General features: G+C 54.9%; 1 protein-coding gene across 2 annotated transcripts in view; it reads left to right on the top strand.

Annotated features, from left to right (window-relative positions):
- BCAR3 (BCAR3 adaptor protein, NSP family member) overlaps window positions 1–23861 on the top strand; it is a 116594-nt gene that overhangs the window by 78494 nt on the left and 14239 nt on the right. For both annotated transcript variants that reach the window (XM_062191767.1, XM_062191768.1), the window contains 4 exons: window positions 14476–14604; window positions 18168–18610; window positions 21546–21649; window positions 22663–23321. In XM_062191767.1, coding sequence (XP_062047751.1) covers window positions 14476–14604; window positions 18168–18610; window positions 21546–21649; window positions 22663–23321 — 1335 coding nt within the window. The remainder of the gene's footprint in view (window positions 1–14475; window positions 14605–18167; window positions 18611–21545; window positions 21650–22662; window positions 23322–23861) is intronic.

The following is a 23861-nucleotide window of genomic DNA, read 5'->3' as shown; positions in this document are numbered from 1 at the left end:
TCTCCACCTCATGGTGGGGCTCGCCTTTGGGAAGGAAAGAGGCAACCTTTGTTGATGCTGGGGGTGGTGCACGCTGGAGAAACTCAACGCTCCTCCTGTGGTTTTCAGAGAAAAAGCAGCCTGCTTCAGCGAGAAGCCATCTTCTGTCCCTGGGCGATCTACCCAAGTGAAATGGAGCTTCAAAAGCAATAGCTTCGATGTGCAGAGGAGAACTTGCCCAAGGAATGATGGGGCAAGAGGTCCAGCAGCTTAACATCAAAGCGAGCCGTGGTGCCCCTCGGAAGGTTCTAACGTAATTAGTTTGCCGTGTAGGATTAAGTGTCTCCTGCTTGCTTAGAGGGTGCTGTACTTTAGGACTCTAGTCTGCACAAATTAAAATTAAATCCGCCTTTGTAGTGTGCACACATGGATAGCAGAATTTTCATGGGGATTTCTCAGAACCGTGATAAGCAAGGACTTGCACAGATATGCTTATCATATTTCCTATTCACGGTCTCTGGGCTTCTCTTGATAAGAGTTTGATAAGGTTTGATAATGAATAAGATGCAATCTCTTAGATTTGGGCTCTCCAGGGGTTTTGATGGCATTTTCCTGTCTGATGGCCCTTGTAGCATCATTCGTCTGTGAAAAGGAAAAATCAGATACAGTAGAAAAATGAAGCGTCTTAATTTAACAGCAAATTGCAATTCAGTTTTTAATGGCACTAGAGTGGGGATGTGTTCTGCAGTGTGATAAATCACACGGGTCTAATTATAAAGTGGTAAAACAGCTTCAACACCCATCTGCAGGTTCTCTGCTGAAGATGAGATTCTTTCTAGGATTTGGAAAAGAGAAATTTATCTCGTCAGGGTACTTACACATTCACGCCCAGTCGGTTGAAGTGTTTCTGAATGCTAAAGCTTGCTGAGGTGTTCTGGAATCTCTTTGCTACTGCTGCTGGTCCCTGTCTCAGAAGCGTCCAGAAACCCTCACTGAGAGGATGTGGGCTGTCTTCCAGGACTCAGCAGTATGTTGCTGGCCATTGTCCTGGAATGCCTCGTCCCTTCCGAGAGGCTGTGACCGCACACCCTCGAGCCATGGGGCCCTTCCTCCATCACACGTGTGTCTCCCTCAGGTCTTCCGGGAAAGTGGATCGGTGTGCATCCACTCCTCAGATTCAAGCAGGGGCACGGTGTGCCCGTGACTGGCAGACTCACGGTTGGAAGCGGATGCCCTGGTTGTTTCTGCAGAACGTTGGCAAGCGGGGTGAAGTGTGGGTGGGTGGGGGAGCCACCCACCAAGGCTGCTCCGCTGAGCCGTAACGGAAGAGTTGGAAGGCGCAGGCCACAGGCTAGGGGTTCCAGAGAAGGCCCAGCAGAGGCCAGGTGTCTTCATGGGTCACGAACCCAAACACCTCAGCAGCAAAGAGCCCACGAGGACAGGCCGAGGGCTGTCTACTGCCAGCACAGAGGGTGAGAATTAGAAGGAGGCGGCCTTCCCATCAGCCCCTGTGTCAGCAGCTGCCGGGCAGCTGCTGCCGTCAGCACACACGTCTCTGACGGCTCCATGTGGATACCCACTTCCTTGGATGTGGTACCACTGTGCTGTGCGTGTCAGGACCACAGGCCAGGCTGAGAGGCCCAAGTGCCTGTGCGCCCACACGTGCCCCTTTGGTCTTGCTGACCCAAGAAGAGAGATCAGATTTGAATTTGTTTCTTCTTTGTACTCTTTCTTAAAGTTAATCGTTTATATAAGTCAAGGTTTTGGCTTTAATCACAGTTATTAGCATAAGAAACTTGCATCCCAGTGGAAAAAGTAGGATGGTGTATAAAACTGCATTTGACGTGCTGACGGCAAGGTCAGGAGTGGCAGAAGTAATTGGAATTGATCCATTCTTTGGGCTCATGATCAATTTATGTAGGTCTTCAATTGTAAAATTTAAAAGTTCTTTATGTTCTTTGGAATTTGGCTGTGAACTTGGCAACAGCTTGAAGTGCATTCAGAGGAGCTGAGTTTCTGAATTTTCTGAAGAATTTCATTTTTAGGTGGATTTTCTTGCAAGTAGATCTCAAATTCGGCATCCCTAGGGTGGGGCTTGTAGGTGCTTTGTGTAGCTGTTATCCAAAGTGCACTTTGTGGGGGAGGGGGACGCCCAGTTTCTTGCTATGTGTACTTTTTAAAAATATTTATTCATTTATTTGAAAGGTGGAGTTACAGAGAGGCAGAGCCAGAGAGAGGGAAACAGGGCTTCCATCCACTGGTTCACTCCCCAGATGGCCGCAGCGGCTGGAGCGGAGCTGATCCGAAGCCAGGAACTTCTTCCAGATCTCTCAAGTGGGTGCAAGGACCCAAGGACTTGGGCCATCCTCCACTGCTTTCCCAGGCCACAGCAGAGAGCTGGACTGGAAGTGGAGCAGCCGGGACTGGAACCGGTGCCCTAATGGGATGCCGGCACTGCAGGCAGCGGCTTTATCTGCTAGGCCACAGCGCTGACCCCTCTGTGTTTACCTTTGTTCACAGAGTGGCAGTGCAGACTGTAGTCTTCATGATCTTGCTGCCAGAGTTCAGTGGATCTGAGTGAGGGTCTGTCCTTTGGACCCTTCCTTGGCCCAGCGTGGCTCACCTGGTGTAGCTCATATGACACAGCCCTGTGGAGCTTCCCACCGTGAACTCCTGAAGATGTGGGCTTTGCTTAGAATTAGACCAATTGTACTTAATGAGCCAGAGCTCCAGGCCGGCTTCCAATTTTCTTTTTGGTCATACTTTCTGGATGAGATTTCTGAAAGGAAAGTCTGACCTGTGGAGTTGTTTGGTGCGACTTGATAAGAGGGCTAGATTGTTGTTGGCGTCTCCCTTAATCTAATAAACTGTTTCATGGCGGAAGAAAGGAAGCTTTTGTGCGCGAGCCCTGGTAGCATTCCCGGTGCTGTGCCCAGTGCTCCCGACTAGAAGAGCCCAGCTGCCCTCCCCCCACCCCCGCCCCACCCCACCCTGCCCTTTCCTTCTCTCTCCTTTATTTTCATACACACATTTCTTTATTCTTTTTCTTTATTTCAAGCTAATTCATCACCGGCCTTGATCACAGAATGAATAAACAACTAGAAAATCATCTCAATTTTTAAAATTCAAAATTCAACAAAGAATTTATCCACTAGTAAGCAAACCAGGGCCCGGAAGGAGACATGATGTACGTGCAGGGAGCTTTCAGCCATGTGTGTGCAAAACACAGGGCTTCCTTATGCTCTCACGGCAGCTCTGTCTCCTGTGTCCCTGGGGCTCTGTGAGCCGTTTAGAGCTGACTACTTAGACTTGCGGATAAGGGCTCAGTACCTTACCTGACATGCTCAGAACTGGAATCTTCTACTCATGTCATGTCGGCACTCAAGCATTTTTGAATTCTGGAGCATCTTGGATTCGGGATGAAGGATATTGCACCTGTATTGAAATACAGGCCTGCCACGAGCTCGCTGCCAGGGGAATGTGCCTTCTCACAGGCAGCCAGCCTCTTCCCGCGCAGATGGAACCATTGAATGATGCTCAAACTGCCAGAAGCTGTAGACTTTGAACTGAAATAAGCAAACTCACACCTAAATAGAGGCTGAGTGTTCCAACTTTTCATTTTTTCCATATTCCATTAGAACTAAATTCTCAAAGGCCAATCTTCTCTAAAACTTCCTGATGGATTTTATAAATCTTTTAAAGTTTTTTTTTTTTAATTTTTAATTTTATTTATTTGAAAGGCATAGAGACCAACAGACAGACCTCCCATCCACTGCTTTGCTCACCAAATGCCTGAAACAGCTGTACTGGGCTAGACTGAAGCCAGGAGGCAGGAGTTCAATCTCTGTCTGCCGTGTAGGTGGCAGGAATCCAGGTATCAGAGCCGTAATCTGCTGTCCCAATGCACATCAACAGAAAACAACAATTGGAAACAGAGCTGGGAATTGAATCCAGGCACCAGGTCCTATGTGGGATGCAGGCATTGCAAGCGGCCTTTTAACTACTACACCAAGCACCCACCCCTAAAAGAGCTCTTTGGAAAAGTAATCTTCCAATTTTGTTGTCAGGGGTCATCGTTAGGGGCTGGAACTGTGGCGTAGTGCCTGCCACGCTGGTTTCCCACTTGGGTGCCAGTTCAAGTCCTGGCTGCTTCACTTTCAATCCACCTCCCTGCTAATGGCCTAGGAAACACAGCTGCAGGTAGCCCGAATACCTCCTGCCACCCATGTGGGAGACTAGGAGGAAACTCCTGCTTCCTGGATTCAGCCTGGCCCAACGTGGCCACTACAGCCATGTGGGCAGTGAACCAGCAGATAGAAGATCGATCAAAAGTCATCTTTGAAAGTAGGTTCAAATTCTACATTGTTCAGGTGAGAGTCCACCTTGTGCCAAGTGCAATGCCAGGTGCTTTGTGTGCACTAGGCCATGTAACCCTGTTAGGTGGGAATTGTTGTTACACACACACACACACACATACACACCCAATAGTGCATACAAAAGTAAGCTCAGAGAAGTCCAGAAATGTGCCCAGGGTCCCTTGTTCTTTTTTATTTCTCTATTTTTTTTTAAAAGACAGAATGTCAGAGTTGACAGAGTGAGAGAAAAAAAGTGTATGTGTGTGTGTGTGCTTCTGTCCTCTGGTTCATTCCCGAAATGCTTAGAATAGCCAGGAATGAGCCAGGCCGAAGCCAGGAACCAAGAACTCCATCTGGGTGACAGGGGTCCAAGCACTTGAGCCATCACCTGCTGCCCCCTGCAGGAAGCTGGATCAGAAGCAGAGGAAGGACATGAACCCAGGCACTCCACTGTGGACTGCAGGTGCTCCAAGTGGCAATGCACCACAAAGCCCACCCCGGGGCCTCTTGTCCCTGACCAGTCTCCAGGTGCTGTCCTCTTCCCACACTCAGTGACGAGGAAGTTGCCACATGGAGTGCAGACAGGGGAGCAGGGTTCTCCTCAGTGTTTACTGGGCCTCTGCTGTGTGCCAGGCACTGGGCGAGGCTCTAGGAGTCCCAGGCAGGTGAAGTCCAGCGTCTGCCCTCACAGAGGTAATGCCCGGCAGGCCCCTGGCTGCACCGCACACGTACCCTCACTGCTCCCCCCCTCCCCAGATGAAGTCATTCAGCTTGGTGTTGTAGGTCCCCGCGGTCTTGTCTGACTCCCCTCGGGCCAAGCAGTCCCCAGCTTGGGATCCAGCATGTCTGGATGTGTTCCTCTGTCTGAACCCGTGCAGCAGAGGCGGGGAGGGCGGACAGCCTGTTCCAGGGCACTGCAGAAGGTCCCTATAAGTGGGACCCTGCGTGGGGACACATTAGCAGGTTAGCTTGCAGCAGATGGAGAAGGCTGTGGGTTTTCTCTGTAGGTGACCGTGAGCCCTTGGTAACATAACCAGTGTTTCCTTAGCCCTCAACAACCCATAAACCCCAAAAGATCCTAAAAACTTTAATGTCCCAAATCTGCAGACTGATGAACTTCCTGGGTCACCATCAGCCGTCTGCCCCACCATTCAGTCCTTGTCACTTTCTCTGGGGGCCCCCGGAGTGACGCCTGTTCATGTGCACAGCCCTGTGGGGATCTGGGCCTCCGGCCAGATTCAGAGCTGGGTCCTGGTGTGTCTGAAGGCTCAGTACAGGATGTGGGCCATGGTTCAGCTCACTAGGACTGCAAAGAATCTGTTCAAGTCTCAAGGACCAGGCAGGATGGGGGTCTGTGCCCTTACACCCCCATGGACAGCCCTGAGCCCTGGGAAAAGTGAACACCAGATGGTACAAGCCCACTGCATTGCTTGTAGGTGGGGAGGGGCTTAGAAAGTCCTGGATCTCATGTCAGCCTGAGCCTAGGGCTCCACAGAACTAAGTCTCTGAGCCTGGGGTGATCCGGTAGGCCTGATGGGATTGTAGGAGGCAGGTTGTGGGGTCTGGGACAGGAGGTGAGGAAATCCTTAGGAGATCATTGTAGAAGTTTGAAACCAGAACAGCAGCCTAGTGAGTGGGAAATAGCCTGGGGGTCGGTAAGAGGTCAAATCAGGAATTGCTCCATCAGCAGAAGTCCGCTCCAAGGATTCCAGGAGATGCTGTGACCAGGAGAGGGGAGAGAGCAGGCTTTCCAGAGCCCTGCGTTCAGTCTGGCCACGCGGACGTCCCGCTTGACGTGGGTTCTGGGAACTATCCCCCAGGCACGAGCCCTGAGGGCTGGAGACGGTGCTCTGGGCACCAGCACATCAGAGAAGACTGAGCTGGCGGTGCGCCTCCAGCCCCGGCCCAGCCGCCCCGCTCCCACAGCACCTTGATCCTTTAATGCACCTTCTCACACCTGTTGCCTTCTGGCAGAGACGCTGGGTGACTCAGGGCCTGGAATAAGGTCAAACCTCTCAGCCTCCCGTGCCAGCTGCCCTTGTCTGCCCCCTGCCTTCCTGGGCTAGGACTGCAGCTCGCAGCAGCGTGGGGCTTGGCGGAGTCTGCGGCTGATGGCTTGAGCTGGATCTTACAGGTGCCCTTGCCGCCAGGACGCCTTCCACCTCTCGCCTCTGTGTGCGGGTTTCATTCCTTCAACTCTCTCCCACCCACCCACGACAAAACATAGACTCAAAACAACCCCCCGGGTGGGATGGATGCCTCCTCCCAGCCACAGGCCAGGAGCCCTCCCCTGGACTAACCGGCTGCAGCTGGGAAGGTGGGCCGGGAACCGTGGAGTGAAGGTGGAATGAACTCTGCTGGGGGAGAAGGGAGTGTGGATCTGACGGTCTGTGTGATATGTGTGTGTGTGTCTCATACCCATTGCACCGTGAGCACCCCCACCCACTCCTCCCCAGCCACAGCCTCCATGCAGCTGTGCCCCCTACTCTGTCTCTCAGCCCCAACTCCCCAGACGCCTTCCTCCCCTTCTCCCCAAGTTTTATCCTCAGGAGCCACCTCTGATTCTCCGACCCCTCCCCGTAAAGCTGTCCCAGAGCCCCCTGGAAACACAGTGACTTTGCTTGTTTTAACCTGGACGGGGACAGGGTGCAACTCGCGGCGGGCTGCGGAGCAGGGAGGGGTGGGGATGAGACCCCAAGGCAGGAGGCAGCCATGCTGAGCTCTGGCCTGCAGGGGACTCTCTCTAGCTGTGCCCCTGTGGAAGGCGGGGATAAAACCCTCCCTCCCTGCTCCCGTGCTGGGTAAGCGCCAGGTCATCAAGTGGCACCTCTGCTGCTTCCTCTTCCAGCCACTTCCTGGGCCTGGGGACAGAGTCTTTCCTGGTGAATTGCACAATTGAAGATCCCGTGGGAACTGGGAAGCTTTTCTTCCAGGCAGGGATAAAGTAAACATCAATCCTAACCTAGACGCCATCCTTTCTGCTTCTGTACTGGACGCGGCAGCTACCCTGAGGTGGGGGGGTCTAGCAGGGCCCCCCACCCCACCCCCACACTGGAGTCTGTGGGGATTGCGGGGGTGGGGAGGGTGGCCTGCAGGGCCCATTGTGGAGCCTGATTTCAAATGCAGGCTCTGCTGCCCACGGAGACACCCCGCTCCTGTCTCCTGCCCCCCCAGGCTGGAAGGGCTTCTCTGCTTCCGGAGCCGCTGAGACGCAGGTCTCCTCGTTCATCGAGGTGCCCAGCACGTCTGCGGAGCTGGCGCCATGCCTGCTCACGACGTGCCGTCCCGCGCTGCCAGCCTGCTGAGACCGGGCTCGCCAGGGCCCGTGTGGCAGCAGAAGTGTTCCTCTCGGATCCACGGGATACTGTGATTTTCGGAGCCAGCCCCAGCAAGTCAAGACCAGTCCTGGCCGTGGGACTGCACCACGGGTACTGGGGCGAGTATTGGACACCCCAGCTGCTTTCCTTAACTGCTTCCCTCCCGAACATTGGCCTGGAGTATGGGACTGCTTATTTTAGAGGACTGGAGTGGTGGCCTGCTGACGTGAGGCCATGGTAACAGTCGCCAGTGCCAAGGGCCTGCTTGCCTGTGTCCTGAGTGCTTTCTAGATACCGACACGGTGCAGGCTCCTTAACGCCTCCTGACACATTGTACCCTGTTTGCAGCCTGGGAGCCTGCCTCCGGGAGCCCCATGGCCTGTGGATCAAGGTGGCTGGTTCACCATGCGCTGAAATCCACTCTGTGGCATCTGATGATGTCAAAGCTATTAAAATGCTGATGATGAGGAAGATGCAGCTAGATTCAGATGTCCATGAAAACCATCTGTTGTAGCGATGTGAGAGGTTTTCTTTCACCTTTTTTAAAAAAATTTTCTAACCTTCAGTTTGGTTCATTTGCCCTGGTAATCAGTTTATCTGTATGTCATCTCAGATTCCAATGCTACATGTGGGACTAGAGTGAAATTGTAGAAGTGGAGCCGTGGCCGGCGCCGTGGCTTAACAGGCTAATCCTCTGCCTTGAGGCGCCGGCACACCGGGTTCTAGTCCCGGTTGGGGTGCCAGATTCTATCCCGGTTGCCCCTCTTCCAGGCCAGCTCTCTGCTATGGCCCGGGAAGGCAGTGGAGGATGGCCCAAGTGCTTGGGCCCTGCACCCGCATGGGAGACCAGGAGAAGCACCTGGCTCCTGGCTTCGGATCAGCGAGATGCGCCAGCTGCAGTGGCCATTGGAGGGTAAACCAACGGCAAAAAGGAAGACCTTTCTCTCTGTCTCTCTCTCTCTCTCACTATCCACTCTGCCTGTCAAAAAAAAAAAAAAAAAGTGGAGCCATGTGAGTGGGTAACCATGAACCAGTAGTTATTAAACCTCCCCCCTCCTTTCTTTCCTATTCAAGGTATGCTGAGTTTTTTTGTTTGTTCATTTGTAAAAATCTATTCTATTCTATTTGAAAGGCAGAGTTACAGAGATGGAGAAAGATCTTCTATCTGCTGATTCATTCCCCAAGTAGTTGCAGTAGTTGGGGCTGGGCCAAGCCAAAGCCAGAAGCCTGGAGCTCCATCCAGGTCTCCCACATGGATGGCAGGGGCCATTTTTTGCTGATTTTCCAAGCACATTAGCAGGGAACTGGATCAGAAGTGGAGGAGCCAGGACTTGAACCCACACTCTGATGTAAGATGTCAGGGTCTCAGGTGGCGGTTTAACCCATTGCACCACAATGCTGGCCCCAAGGAATCCTTACTGTAACTGAAGGGCGTGGTGCCTCTTCCTACCGCCCCTCCACTGCCCAACAAAGGACTCCTTCCAAACTTGTGGCAGGCCAAATTCAGACAAGCCTTGAGGTGGGGCTGTGAGTCCTGCCTGTTTCAGTCTTATGGTGGCTGCTGGTGCGGGTGGATTTGGTCCCCAGAATGACAAGGACAAGACCTGGGGGCAGAACGCCTATGGTCCAAAGTCGAGCAGCCTGGCTACCTCTGGAGGTGGAGCTCGGGGTGCCGGGAGCCTTTGCCGAGTCAGCAAAAACCCATCCCCCATCTCTTACTCATGCCCTGGCTGTCACCTCCTTCCCCTCCAGGCGAGAAGCTGGGAACAGGAGCAATCAGCCCTGCCTTCTAGAAAGGAGCTCAAATTCAGGCACAAATAGAGAACCTGACCTGGGTGGCATCATGTGCCTGTGATGGGGGCTCCGAGCTTTCTCCTGGTCTCTTTCTGGCTGGCATTTGGTGTGCCGCATTCGTGGTGAACCTTCTCGGAGGACACAGCTGCACCTCTCATTCTGAGCACCCCTGAGTGGGGCCGTGCCTGCTGTCCCAGGGCCACGAAGCGGGCCGGCCCGTCTTCCAGGCACTCTGAACCCAGAAGACGGCGGCAGAGCCGGGTGACGGCGGCAGAGCCGGGTGTGGAATGCGTAGGAACATGCACTCTGGGAGGAGCGGTTGGAGGAGCCGGGATGAATCTGAGCGGTGTGCTTGTCACTCTGGGTTTGTCGGGAGGCTGGGACCGGCATCTGACTCTGTCTCCTGTTGTGCTGAGTTCTAGACGACTGTGCGTCACGGTGATGCGTGTGAACGTCACGTGGGGGACAGAGATCGCTCCGAGCCTTCCCTCAGAACCAGGGCCTGGGTCAGCGAGAGGCCACTGTGGCCACGCAGAAATGGAATGGACAGTGGTGCTGCTGTGTCCCCTTAAACTGCTGGAGTTTGCTTGGTAGCCAAGACCTAAAAACTAGCCGAGGCTGTGGCTGAAACGGTAGCGGTCCACAAATGCGCAGCCCTCCCACGTGGCAGCAGAGGGGCAGAAAGGCCTGCTGTCCCCAAGGGTCCCGGTGGTTTCAGGGGACACCAGCAGAATTCTGCCAGATGTCACAGACGCTGGCGACCCATGCCAGGCAGCGGGAAGCTCACTCTGGTCCCCGAGGAGCACGGATGTGGATCACAGCGCTCTCAGACACACAAATGGGTGCGTTTTGCCGAAACTCCCTTTGTGGTCACCCCACTCACCCCCATCAAAGCACTTTTCTATAAGACAGTGGACTAGATACGGGCCTTGTAAAATATAGGCAGTTGGGAAAAACAGTAAAAGTTGCATTGATGTATGTGTCTGAAACAGTTAAGTGAGACTTCGAGAAGTTGTCCACCTGCCGGAATAGCCACCGTTGAATTGGAGGCGGCCGGGCCACCGTCGGGTTTTGGCGTGAGGTCCTCAGCAGGGGCTTGCTCACTCTGTTGCTCTCCTCTTCCTTCGCTCCTCCCTGCTTCCCTTCTGCCTTTGTGAAAATGCAAGCCTACAGTTGTGTATCTGCCTGACTAAACACGGATTATTCAAGAGCCGAAGGACTTTTTTTTAAGATCTTGTATTTTGATGGTCTCACCTCACAAGTTACTTGGGAGGGTCAATATATATATATATATGAACCTAACTTTTTTAAAAGATTTTTATTTATTTATTTGAAAGCAGAGTTACACAGAAAGAAGGAGAGGCAGAGAGAGAGAGAGCGAGAGAGAGAGAGGGAGAGAGGTCTTCCATCCACTGGCCTACTCCCCAGTTGGCTGCAACCGCGGAAGGGGCACTGATCCAAAGCCAGGAGCCAGGAGCTTCTTCCGGGTCTCCCACATGGCTGCAGGGGCCCAAGGACTTGGGCCATCTTCCACTGCTTTCCCAGGCCATAGCAGAGAGCTGAATCGGAAGTGGAGCAGCCAGAACTCGAACCAGCGTCCATATGGGATGCTGGCACTACAGGTGGTGGCTTTAGCCACTATGTCACAGTGCTGGCCCTGGGTCAATATATTTTTAACATTGTTTTACTTATTTGAGAGAGAGAAAGTACATTAGCACACATTCCCATCCGCTGGTTCATTTCCCCAAACACCCACAGTGATCAGGGCTGGCCATGGCCAGAGCTGAAAACAATGCAGGTCCAGGGCTGGGCTGGGACCAGAGCCAAGAACAGTCCAGGTCTCCTACGTGGGTGGCAGGAACCTAGTGATGTGAGCCGTCACCACTCTCCCCCGGGGTGTGCGTTGGCAGGAAGCTGAGGTCAGGGCAGAGCCGGGAATGGAACTCAGGCACTGCGGTGTGGAGTGTGGGCATCTTGACTGCTCGGCGGACGCCTGCCCGCAAGGGTCCATCTGTAGGATTTCCTTTGGTCTCCTCTCCAGGCACAGTCCGTAGTCTCTGGGGGAAACAGCAATGGTGATGGAGTCTCCCTCTGAAATACAAGGACAGATGGAAGGGGACAGCTGACTTAATGATTTTGGCAACAAGACAGTATTATCTCAAAACCTGGCATGAGAGATTTGTTGCGTTTAAAATGCTAACAACAACAGCATGGAACAAACCCTCACTGTTGTAACGGACACTGAGAGGAGTGGAGGAAGGGAGAAGTGGGGTGGGTGCTGGGAGGAAGCAGAATGGAGAGACCAAAAAGGAGATTGCTTTTGGGATGGGAGCACATGTCTGCGAGAATTCTGAGGGTTGCTGTAAATGGTCAGTGCTCAGACCAAGTGGGCCTCCTGCCACACGGCTGGAGAGCGGCTCAGGTCACGGTGTCAGCCAGGAACACCCAAAATCACAGATGTCAGAGGATCACATATGAGAGTACTACCAGAAGTTCAGAGGAAAATGGAATTAAAAAATAAGCTTATTTGGGTGCCAAAAAAAAAAAAAAATCCATGCATGGTCTTTTCATAATATTCATTTTCCATGAATTTTTTTTTAAAAATTATTTATCTGAAAGAGAAGGAGAATCTTCCATCTGCTGGTTCACGCGCCAAGTGGCCACAACAACCAGGTCAGAGCCAGGCTGAAGCCAGGAACCTGAAACTCCATCATGGTGGCAGGGACCAAGAACATGGGCCGTCTTCTGCTGCCATCCCAGGCACGTTAGCAGGGAGCAGAGCTTCTGGGAATTAAACCAGCACTCATGGGATGCTAGTGTTGCAAACAGTGGCTTATCCCACTGTGCCACAGTGCCGGCCCCCATAGCTTATCTCTTAATGCCGTTTTCCATGACTTTTCTCAAGTAGCCTTGTGGAAGACCAGGAACCGTTGTCACAACAGCAGCCTCTCCACCCCCCTCTCTCTGCCTTCTGCCCCACCTTTCTGAGGTGGTGCTGAGGCCCCAGTCACCGCAGCTCATCTCCGAGGCCTCACCCACGTTGCACTTGACCTTGCCTTGGTGGGAACTTAACCGTGTGAGCACCTCTCCCGTAAGAGACAGAGATTGAGGAATGCGGTCCCTCGGCTGCACGGCAAGGTGCCCAGCTGCAGAGGCTCTGAGAGGGGGGGCCTCTCCCCATCTGTGAAAAGCCGTGGACGCTCTCCATGCTGGGGTATTGTTCATTCAGTGAGTACTGTGTGCCTGACATGACAGCTCCGTGCCCAAACTCTGCCCGTCAGACTGCCTGGCACCTGCCCTGTGAGAGAGGAGGAGGGCAAGCCGGCCGTGGGGAATGCCGGGCCCCACCTGAGTCTCTTCTGCCATCGGTGCCCTCCGAGCCCAGGGCGTGCAGAACAGCTGGAGGGTCAGAGTTAGCCGCCAAGCCCCTAGTCTGTTGTGTTCTTTTTAAAAAAAAAAAAAAAGAAAAGAAAAGAAAAGATTTATTTATTTATTTATTTGAAAGTTTTACAGAGAGGGCAAGGCAGAGGCAGAGAGAGAGATCTTCCATCTGCTGGTTCACTCCTCCAAATGGCCGAAACGGCCAGGGCCAAAGCCAGGAGCTTCCTCCAGACCCCCACAGGTGTGCAGAGGCCCAAGTGCGTGGGCCATCCTCCACTGCTTTCCCAGACGTGTTAGCAGGGAACTGGATGGGAGGTGGAGCAGCTGGGACATGAAGTGGCAGGTGCTGCAGGCGGCGGCCTTACGGACTACGCCACAGCACCGTGTTTTCTTTGGCCAAGGTGTAAGGGCTCCTTCCTTGCTGAGGTGCAAAGCAGTGTGAAGAGGAATAATGCTGTGGCTCCGATGGGTGCTGCAGGCAAGCTGGGAGAACTCAGGCCAGGTGCTTCTCCTGCCTGCGTGACCTCCAGCCCTGAGTCTGGTTTGCCCGGGATTGGACGAGGGTCTGAGTTCAGGCCCTGTGTTGGGAGTGGGTGTGATTCTAAGTTCAGCCTGGAGCCAGTGCTCCCACACCCCTTCCCCTGGCCACCGTGCAGTGCCCTCGGCCAGCCAGCGACTCCGCAGCTGTCAGAGGTGAGGTATCGATCTGTTTGGATCTGAGTCTCCATTTCCAATCTGTTGGACAAGGGAAATATTAGAAAACAGAAATAAACCCATACAGAGTATAAGCTCAGACTTTTTAGACTCAAGAGACATAAAATGGCTCAGTCTGATGGCTCTCCAAGTTTCTTTTTATTTTTTTATTTTTTATTTTTTTGACAGGCAGAGTTAGAAAGAAAGGTCTTCCTTCTGTTGGTTCACTCCCCAAATGGCCGCTACGGCCGGCACTGCACTGATCCAAAGCCAGGAGCTGGGTGCTTCCTCCCGGTCTCCCATGTGGGTGCAGGGCCCAAGCACTTGGGCCATCCTCCACTGCCCTCCCGGGACACAGCAGAGAGCTGGACTGGAAGAGGAGCGGCCGGGACAGAACTGGCGCCCCAACCGGGACTAGAACCCAGGGTGCCGGCACCGCTGGCGGAGGATTAGCCTAGTGAGCCGCGGCGCCGGCCATCTCCAAGTTTCTAAAGACTGAGTTCCTGTACTTGAGGTTCCGATAGCAAAGAATTCAGACTTTCACTGTTCTTAGGGCTTCAGGTCAGTCAGGAGCTGCCACCCTTCCCGGCTCCGCGTGAGAACAACTCTGGAGGGGAATGAGGAAGCCCCCTGGGAAGAAGGCGGCCCGGCCAGGCTGGGTGTCCGTCTCACAGGGCTCTCTCCGGCCCCTCCTGTCCACCTCACCACCACCCACATAGACTTTCCCATCCCAGTCCCCGGGTGCAGGTGAAAATTGTATTACACTCTCTGAGCCAAGAAATGAAAGGTCACGGCTAATTGTAATCATTATCCAGACTCCCCTGCCTGAACACAGCGCTGGGCACGCACTGGTTTGCTGCACACGGCGGCGAGCCGGCCAGGCGGGTGGCCGTCTCCGGCTGGCATGGCCCGGCCTGGCCCCGGGACACTGAGGCCTCTGCTGACTCTCGTTGTAGTTCTCCAAGGACAGGCACGTCATGGACAGGACCCCTGAGCGCCTGAAGAAGGAGCTGGAGGAGGAGCTGCTGCTGAGCAGTGAGGACTTGCGAAGCCACGCCTGGTACCACGGCCACATCCCCAGACAGGTACCTGCTCCCAGCCCTTCCAGCACGGGCCTGCCGCTCTCAGGCCACGTCCAGACTGATGGCCCTGCAGGGTCCCACTCCAGGGGCATGTGGGGGCACGCCCCCATGCAGCCCAAAACAAGCACTACAAAGTGACTTAGCGAGGCCCATACATCCATATCTAAGGAGACCTTGGGAAGAGCTAACTAAGCTGTGATGCCCAGTGAGTGCAGGAAGGAGAAGCCAATGTCCTATGGTCTGCAAACACAGGGCCAGCAGGAGGCAGCCACCCTCAGTCAGGCTGTGGTTCCAGTAATTGAACTTTTGGCTGGATGCCTGTAGCCTCCTATTGTCTGGAACCTGCCCTTTCTTTCTTTCTTTCTTTCTTTTTTTTTTTTTAAGATTTATTTATTTATTTATTTGAAAGGCAGAGTTACAGAGAGGCGGGGGGAGGAGGGGTCTTTCATTCACTGGTTCACTCCTCAAATGGCCACAATGGCCAGAGCTGCACTGATCCAAAGCCAAGAGCCAGGAGCTGCTTCTGGGTCTCCCACACAGGTGCAGGGGCCCAAGGACTTGGGCCATCTTCTGCTGCTTTCCCAGGCCATAGCAGAGAGCTGGATGGGAAGTGGAGCAGCCAGGACTAGAACCAGTGTCCATATGGGATGCCAGGACCACAGGCGGCGGCTTTACCATTTTGCCATGGCGCCGGCCGCCCTGCCTCCTTTATCAAGCGGTGGCTTCACTTCAGGGGCAGATGAGGCATCGCAGGGGCAGGGGTACAGCCCGGCAAGGCCGCCTCTTCCCTGCTGGGGCTGTCAATCATTCACTCTCCCCATCCCTTCACTGTGGGATCCTGTGATCTGGAGAGGAGGGCTAATCCCAGCAGCCCTGGACCCCTGGCCTAGAATGTACTTGGACTGCCATTTGGGTGCTTGCCATGAATAATGGTTTTTTACTCAATACTATAGAAATTAAAAAGATTTTAAAAAGTCTGCAGAATCAAGGTACATGGTTGCCCATGGGTTTCTGTTGCACACTTGGGTTGGTCAGTCTTTAACCCAGGAAAACTGGGTAGTGGGTGGGTGGGGGGCAGCCTATTGTAGTTGGTTGGTTTTGTTGTTGTTGCTTTCAAGTACAGCAAATTTCTCAGCACAACCACAGAAACAACTTTTATTCTAACTTTGTTAAAGTTTAACATTGTAGAAAAATAGATAGCAAAAAGCAGAAAAATTAAATTCTCCTGGAAGGAAGCTCTTGGAACATTTTGATGTTTATCCTCCCAGAGTTTCTAAATCAAGTGGGAGGTTCGGCTGCAGCTGCTGGTTGTGGTGGCCGACTGTCCCCACTTGGGCATATTCACCTGCCGTGAAGGCTTTCACACCAGTCTACACTGTGCTCCTGGCCATTGTGTGCACGCTGCACAATTACTGGGCACTCTGACCACCTTCCTGCAGGTAACTGCTAGGTTCACACCTATAATTACTTCCAAAGGCTCAATTCCAAAAAATGGAGTTTCTGTGCAAAAACATATTTTTAAGGCAAAGATGCAATCTTAAGGTAACCATGGTAGCATACTATTCTAAACTCACAGAAGTGCATCACTGATCAAATGGTAGAATGTCCTGGAAAAATTGTCAAAGTTTATAAAACTCTCACCACCATCCTTTTTTTTTTTATTATTTGAAAGACAGAGTTAGAAAAATGGAGAGAGAGAGAGAGATCTTCCATCCACTGGTTCATTCTCCAAATGGCCACAGTGGCTGAAGCTAAGCTGATCTGAAATCAGGAGCCAGGAGCTTCTTCCAGGTCTCCCATCTGGGTGCAAGGACCCAAGCACTTGGGCTATCTTCTGCTGTCTTCCCGGGCCATAAGCAGAGAGCTGGATCAGAAGTGGAGCAGCAGGACTCAAACCAGTGCCCACATGGGATGCTGGCACTGCCGGTGTTGGCCACAGCATCAGCCCTACCACCATCCTTCTTATCATGGTCATAAAATTTGTTTGCCATTTGTCATGAATGTAAATTTTCAGCCATAAAGCATTCCAGACAGGATAAGTGAACTCTGTAACAATAATAATAATAGTTACAGCTAACACTTTATCCTTTTAAATCTTTATAGCCACTCTGTGGGTAACAGTGTCATCCCCACTTTATGATGATGTAACTGAGCCACAAAGAGATCCTGTGGTTTATCCGGAAGGGCCAGGCTGCCCCAGCATAAACTCTCCTTTTGCTCTCTGCATCGCCACTGTCACAGTTACTGAGGTTTTAAAGATTTATTTATTTATTTGAAAGGCAGAGTGACACAGAGGAAGAGAAAGAGAGAGAGATCTTCATGTGCTGGTTCACTCCCCAAATGGTCACAACAGCCAGAGTTGGACCAATCCAAAGCCAGGAGCCTGGAACTCCAGCTGGGTCTTCAACGTAGGCAGCAGGGGCCCAAGCACTTGAACCATCTTCCCCTGTTCTCCCAGGCACATTAGCAGGCAGCTGGACCCAAAGCAGAGTAGCAGGGACTCAAACCAGGGATGCGGATGTCCCCAGGCAGCTGCTAACCTGCTGAGCCCCAGTGCCAGCCCCTGTTACCAATTTTGGAGCATCCATGTGTTCCAGGCACTGTACTGGTGCTTTGCATGTATACTGTGTGCAAATATTTAGTCCTCACAACTGCATGAGCTGAGGGAGCCCAGCCTTTACTCCAGGCCTTCCAGCTGGTTGCTGGCAGGTCCGGAATACATACATACATACATACACATGCACGTACACACAGTCCTGCTGGGGGACCCTCCCCTTGGCCAGGCCTGGAGAGGGACGTCTGCCCTAGGAGAGGCCTCTAGAGGACTTCTAGACACCAACACAAAATCCTTCCCTCTCCTCACTGCACTGGCTGGGGGAGAACCAGACCCGCCAGGCGCCTCATTTTCCATCTTGTCCAGGTGTGCCCCCCCGCCCCGATTCATGGCTTCCCTCCCTTGGCAGCTTCGGCCTTCTAGACCTGGTAGTGCTCAGGCCCTGAGGGCGAGACTCTCCCCACACGCCCTGCTGTGCTCTGCGTGCCTGTCCACTGCTTGGCACACAGGAGAGGGTCCTCAATAGTTCTCTAGTGAAGGAGTGGCTCTCCTAGGGATCTGACGTTTAAGAAACTGAAGAAGGGGGGTGGAGGTAGGGGGTGGGCCTTGGGCCTGCTTCCCAGCTTGGACACCTGGGTTCCTGGCTCTGCTGCTGGTTCCATCTTCTGGGTAACGTGCATTCAGGGAGACAGTAAATGATGGCTCTGGTCCTGGGTTCTGCAGCCCGCGTGGCAGACCTGGGTGGAGCTCCTGGTGTTGGCCTGGCCCAGCCCTGGTTGTTGCTGGCATTTGGGGAGTGAACCAGTGATAGAAGATCTATCTTTCTGTCTGTCTGTCTCTCTCTCTGCCTTTCGAGTAAATAAATAAAAATTGTTTAGAAAAAGAAAACCCAAAGAAGGGAGCAAGAGGATAGCGTGGTCTCCTGTGGGTGTAGACCAGTGGGTGGCAATGACCTGTGGAAAGGAACCTCACTGTGCGCTTCCTGCTGCTCACCCACATTTTCACCCTGAAGGTATCCGAAAACCTCATGCAGCGCGATGGCGACTTCCTGGTGCGGGACTCGCTGTCCAGCCCTGGAAACTTCGTCCTGACGTGTCAGTGGAAGAACCTGGCGCAGCACTTCAAGATCACCCGCACGGTGCTGCGGCTCAGTGAGGCCTACAGCCGCGTGCAGTACCAGTTTGAGACCGAGAGCTTCGACTCCATCCCCGGCCTGGTGCGCTGCTACGTGGGCAACCGCCGGCCCATCTCCCAGCAGAGCGGGGCCATCATCTTCCAGCCCATCAACAGGACGGTGCCCCTGCGGTGCCTGGAGGAGCGCTACGGCAGCACCCCCGGCCGGGCTCGGGACAGCAGCCTCACCCACGGGAGGCCAGACGTGACGAGGCGGCTGAGCCTCAGCCCGGGCAGCGTGCAGGCCCGAGAGCAGAGCTTGCCCAGGGGAAACCTCCTCAGGTGGGTCACGCCATCCTCGCCAGGAGGTGTTGGGGCTGCGTGGGGCGCCCTCAGACTGCCCACGCTTGGTTAGGCGGAGGGAGGGCTGGCCCCAGAGGAGCCGCGAAAAATGCTGAGAAGGAAGCCCACCCTTAGGGAGAGCTGTCACCCTTAGGGAGAGGCAGCACACGATTCAGTCCCCCCTGCTGAGTCGTGTGGAGAAGAGGCGGTGCCAGAGCAGAGGGAGAGACCCAGTGGGCGGAGAGGGGAGATGCTGTGAAGGGGGCGGGGCTGGGGCTACACTGATGGCACCACCAAGGGTGGGGGGAGGGTGTTCCATGTGAGGGGCACAGCACGAGCTGGGTGTGGGGACTATAAGGGGCTGGCTGGAGCCAATGAAGGGTCTGGTATGGACGGCTCCCAGAGGTGACCCCGGCCAGTTCCTGGAGGCCTTACTATCAGGCTGGGGGCTTTGAGGGAGCTGCACACTCCCATGGCGTCCCCAGAGCAGAACTGGACTGGGAGATGCAAGGGGGAGAGGAGAGAGGAGCAGGTGAACCAGCTGGTGAGTCACGGAGAGTCCAGCTGGGAGAGCGGGGAGGGAGCGAGCAGGAGGCATGGGAGCCAGGTTCCCTGCACACCTGCTCCTGCGGGAAGGCTGGAGAAGGGCGAGTCAGAGACCACGGGAGTGGCCAGGAAAGGTGGGCTTTGGAGAAAATCCAAGTTATTCATCTGAGCCAGGCCTGTGGGCTTCCCCAGGCGCCCTTTTAGGATCCAGGAGGGGACGGAGGGCTGAAGACTGGGTTAGGGCTTGGTCCCTATGGGAACTGTGGTTGACTCCCTGAGATAGACTTGGAGAGCGTGGAGGCCCCTGTCTGAAGACAGTGGAAGGGAGGAGCTCAGAGAACCGGGTTGAAAACCAGGTCCTGAAAGCCTCGCTGGGTCAGCATGCCGCGTTTGGTGTTGGACCCAACTGTCTTTGCTGGAGCTAAGGAGTTCTGTGGGTGTCTTCTAACCGAGCCTGGAAGAGAAAAGAGAGGAGGCTGGCATGGACGTGGATCAGTCCCGCCCCGTGGTGACTTCACATACCTCAGCCTCCCCACATAAACCACCACGTGTCATTCCACTCGCTGGTGGTCGCTCTGGCTCAGCAGGAAGCATCACCAGCTGTCATGTTTGTATTGCAAAACCTCAGCAGAAGCAAAACCCAGGACTCTGACACGGGTTACAGCTGGGGGCCACCCAGAGGCTCCAGCACATATTAGGTCCAGCTGTGGCCCAGCTGTGGGCTCCAGCGCTGCCCTCACACCAGCCGGCTATGCAGCCGTGGGCAAGCGACCTCACGGCCCTGGGCCTTACATTCTTCAACTGGAAAGATGATGTAAGATACGGAAAGCACCTAGGACAGTGCAGGCATGTAGCAAGGGCTAGGTAAGTGTTAATGACCCTGATGATGATTATCCGGGTGGGGGAACGGGCAGGGAGTAGCAGGCACCACCTAGGCCAGGTGCGGGGCAGAAGGCACGAACCCATAGTGGAAATCGCCTCCCCGTGACAGAGGAGGGGCACCTGTTCTGACTCCTTGGGAAGAGGGCTTCCGAGTCCCCAGCAGTATGAGAGCAGCAGGTGGAACCATGCTCCAGGTGGTGCTGGAAAGATCCACCGAGGCAGCCCTCTCTGATCCTGGTTTAAAACGGGTTTTTCTAGAGATGAGAAAGGAGATGAAGACTTAAGAGAGTCTGCAAATCAGGCCGCGCAGAGCCCCAGAGCCCCGTCTGATTGCCCTGTGGAATGTGGAGCCTCCTAACACTTGCACCACTTCCTGCAGGCAGCGGGCCCAGGAATGTCTGGGGGTGGGGGTGGGGCAGGCTCAACGGGAAAAATGGCCCAAATGGCCTGTGGCCCTGCCCCGCTGCCCTCCGGCACCTGCCTCACGTCAGCTCTGGCCCGGTGCCACCGCCCTGACGTCAGGCACGCTGGTTGGCTGGCTGGCGGCCGGCCCGAGCAAAGGTGTGTGCACTCGGCCAGGTTGCATTCCGGCGCGGTGGTCACCGCTTCACTGTGGCTTCTGCGAGGCCGTTTCCTTCTGGAATCTGCCCTCTCTCTCTCTCCTGATCTCTGAAGGGTTGCCGGACTTTGTCAGCTGGGAGTGTGGGGTTGACCAAGTTGTGTGTGTTTCTCTGGTGCTTGCAAAGGTAGGGAACAACTCCAGTCTCTGGAGCAGGAGCTTTGTGCTTGCGGGAGGGCCCAGTCAAGTTCACTGTACCTGGGCCGGGGCTGGCAGTCTCGCACAGACAGATGCTGCCGCTGCTCGGTGCTCATTAGAGAAATGCCCGGTTCCAGCTGGGAAGGGACGAAGGCCTAACAGCACAAGTGGTGACAGCTGCCTTGTGCCTTATCCCTCTGCGGCTGGGCACTGGGCCTTGCTGTTGCTTGCCCTTGTCCAAGCCAAGCAGGAGGAGGCTGGCGGTAGGGACCCCACAGCACCAGGAGGACGGGCTGTGACAGCGCCCCTGTAATCCTGCAGGTTAGATCAGGGGGATGCTGAGGTATGCACCAGGGTGGTCATGCTGCCTGCCCACTGTCGCCTGAAGCATCACGTGTCAGTTCACCACGTCCTGGCCCCCTCCTCACCCCGGCCCTGTACGTAATCTGAGGCTCTTTTAAAAGCACACGTTCCACTTCATCAGATTGTCCTGAGTGTGTGGTGCAGCCTTCACCCTGCTCTGCTCAACAGGATGGAAAGGCTGCGAGGAGGCATCCTGGGACGCGGCCACACGGGTCGTGGGGACGCGGGGCTGGAGCAGGGCGCTGTCCCACGCTCACGCACCTGTCAGCGAGCGCGCCTTTCCAGTGAAGGGCGCTGTAGCAACCTTCCTTCTCAGCTTTGCACAACGTTGCCTCGAGTCATTATGATTTAGTGACGCGTTTCTCTTCTGTTTGTCTTCGGCTTCAGAAATAAAGAGAAGAGTGGCAGCCAGCCAGCCTGCCTGGATCACATGCAGGACAGACGAGCCTTGTCCCTCAAAGCCCACCAGTCGGAAAGCTACCTGCCAATTGGTAAGTCCTTGGCAGTGTTCGGGGAAGAGGGCGGCAGGGTGACCCCGACCTCCTGTAGGCTGTGGCTCGGCTCCGTGTAGTCCCCTGGTATGAAAATGACATGAGGCTTCATGCCCACAGCCGGGAGGGGAAAAGGGTTTTGCAGGCTTGTATCCAGGTGGAGGTGCTGAGCTGGGTGCTGTGCGGGTGCTGGATCTTAAGCCTCCGAGGTGGCTGTGGCTGTCCCCATTTCGCAGCTGAGGAAATGGAAGCCTAGACAGGTACAGTGGGGTCACCTGGCAAACGGACCCAGCTTCTGTGACCCGAGCCCGTTAGCTGAGTGGCAGTCTCCACGGCCACTGAGCCTACTGCCTCCTCCCCTCCCTGGGCCGGGGGCTCCTGGGGCTCCTGGCAGAGCAGCCCTACAAACTCCTTGCTCCATGACCAGAAGCGTGTCAGGCATGGGGACGCCTCGTAAGTGTGTTGTTAGTAGGACATGGGGCTGCTTCTCGCCACTTCCGTAACTGACCTTCCGGGGCCCCGCGTGGCGCACCTGCTGCCCCCAGAGCCTGCTTCTGCGAGGCTGTTCCCAGCGTCTCCTGCATCCCCAGCTCTCCCTCTACAGCTGGCCTGGACCCGCCCTTGCTTCCAGAATGACTCAGGCCCGCATGTGCTATGTGGATAAAAACTTAGGCTTCTCAGGGCACGCTTATGCTGTTTCCCGCCCTCCACGCCCAGTCTGTCCTGCTGCTGTGACCCTGCCAGCCTTCTGTGGCTGCGATGTCACGTGGCCACCCAGCTGTCTCCAGCCCCTAGAATTTAGAGTTGCCCTACAAATGTGGGGCGGGGCCCGCTGCACCCTCCGAATGTTCTAGACTGCTCCAGGTGGGGTGTGGGGCAGTCAGACCGAGATTCCTCTTGGGGGTGAAAACCGAAATCCAAGGACGGGAGCTGCGGCCTGGGCTGGCTGTGTGTGTGTGTACATGCACTCCACATGGAGGAGCCTTCCTCTCACCACCTCGTGTCCTCCACAGGCTGCAAGCTGCCCCCTCAGCCCCCGGGTGTGGACACAAGCCCCAGCCCGAACTCCCCCGTGTTCAGGACCGGCAGCGAGCCCACCCTGAGCCCGGCCGTGGTGCGGAGGGTATCGGCGGACCCACGCAGCGGGGAGGCGCTGAGGGGATCGGACAGCCAACTGTGCCCCAAGCCACCCCCTAAGCCTTGCAAGGCGCCCTTCCTCAAGGCTCCCCCATCCCCGCCCACCCGGCTCAGCACAGAGGCCAACTACTGTGAACTGAACCCAGCTTGCGCTGCAGGCGGTGACCGGGGAGTGAGGCCGCCCCTGTACGCCCCAGGCAGCCATGTGCAACTGCCCACAGCCAGACTGAGCGAGGCCCCGGGTTCCCGGAACTCTGGCACCAGCTACTTGATCCTGGACAGTGACGATGGGGCTAGGCCTTGGGAACCACCTGCAACCCAGATGGAAGAGGGCACGTGTAAGGAGGACACAGGCGAGTTTGTGGCGCCCCTCCTGGAGACCGTCTCCTCCTTCCGGCCCAATGACTTTGAGTCCAAGCTCCTGCCTCCCGAGAACAAGCCCCTGGAGACGGCCATGTTGAAACGTGCGAAAGAGCTGTTCGCCAGCCACCACCCCAGGGTCATCGCCCAGCACCTGCTGCACACCGACTGCAAGGTCAGTGTTTGGTTCCGCTTTGGAAGTGGGATCCGCCTTACCCTGGAAGTGCTTTGCTGGTAGAAGTCTGAAGATAACGTGGGGGTGGGAATTTATTTAAGGGGTGGACACCTCGGGAAGACCTTTGCCCGGGAGCAGGAAGTTTGTGAACTTCCCCCTGGACCGAGGAGTGGCAGAGGCCTGCTGCTCTCACCTGGGACTTCGTTGCACGATCTCCCCCGGCCTTAGCTCCAGCTCAGCCGGCAGCGCCAAGTAGAGGGCATCGCAGGTGAAACCGGAGCAGCAGGGCCAGCCCTGGCGGCTTTGATTTCATCCCCCGTCGCACTTACATTTGTTCTGTCTTATTCTATAGCTAAAACGGTCTGGAGGGTAAACACTTTCACACTTACACCTTGATTTATTGATTTTTTTTACCATGCTTGTTTACTTTGGAGCAGTTATAAAATACAGATGAAAAGAAAAGGCAAATCCGCAGAGAATCCAGTTTCCTGGTGATCCCCTTTGTCTACACTTCGGTATGCAGAAACGTTACATCCTCGT

This window comes from Lepus europaeus, chromosome 5 (genome assembly GCF_033115175.1).
Source record: "Lepus europaeus isolate LE1 chromosome 5, mLepTim1.pri, whole genome shotgun sequence".
In the NCBI taxonomy this organism is placed as follows: Eukaryota; Metazoa; Chordata; class Mammalia; order Lagomorpha; family Leporidae; genus Lepus; species Lepus europaeus.
Note: the sequence above shows the minus strand (reverse complement) of the source record. Positions and strands in the feature narration are given on the sequence as shown.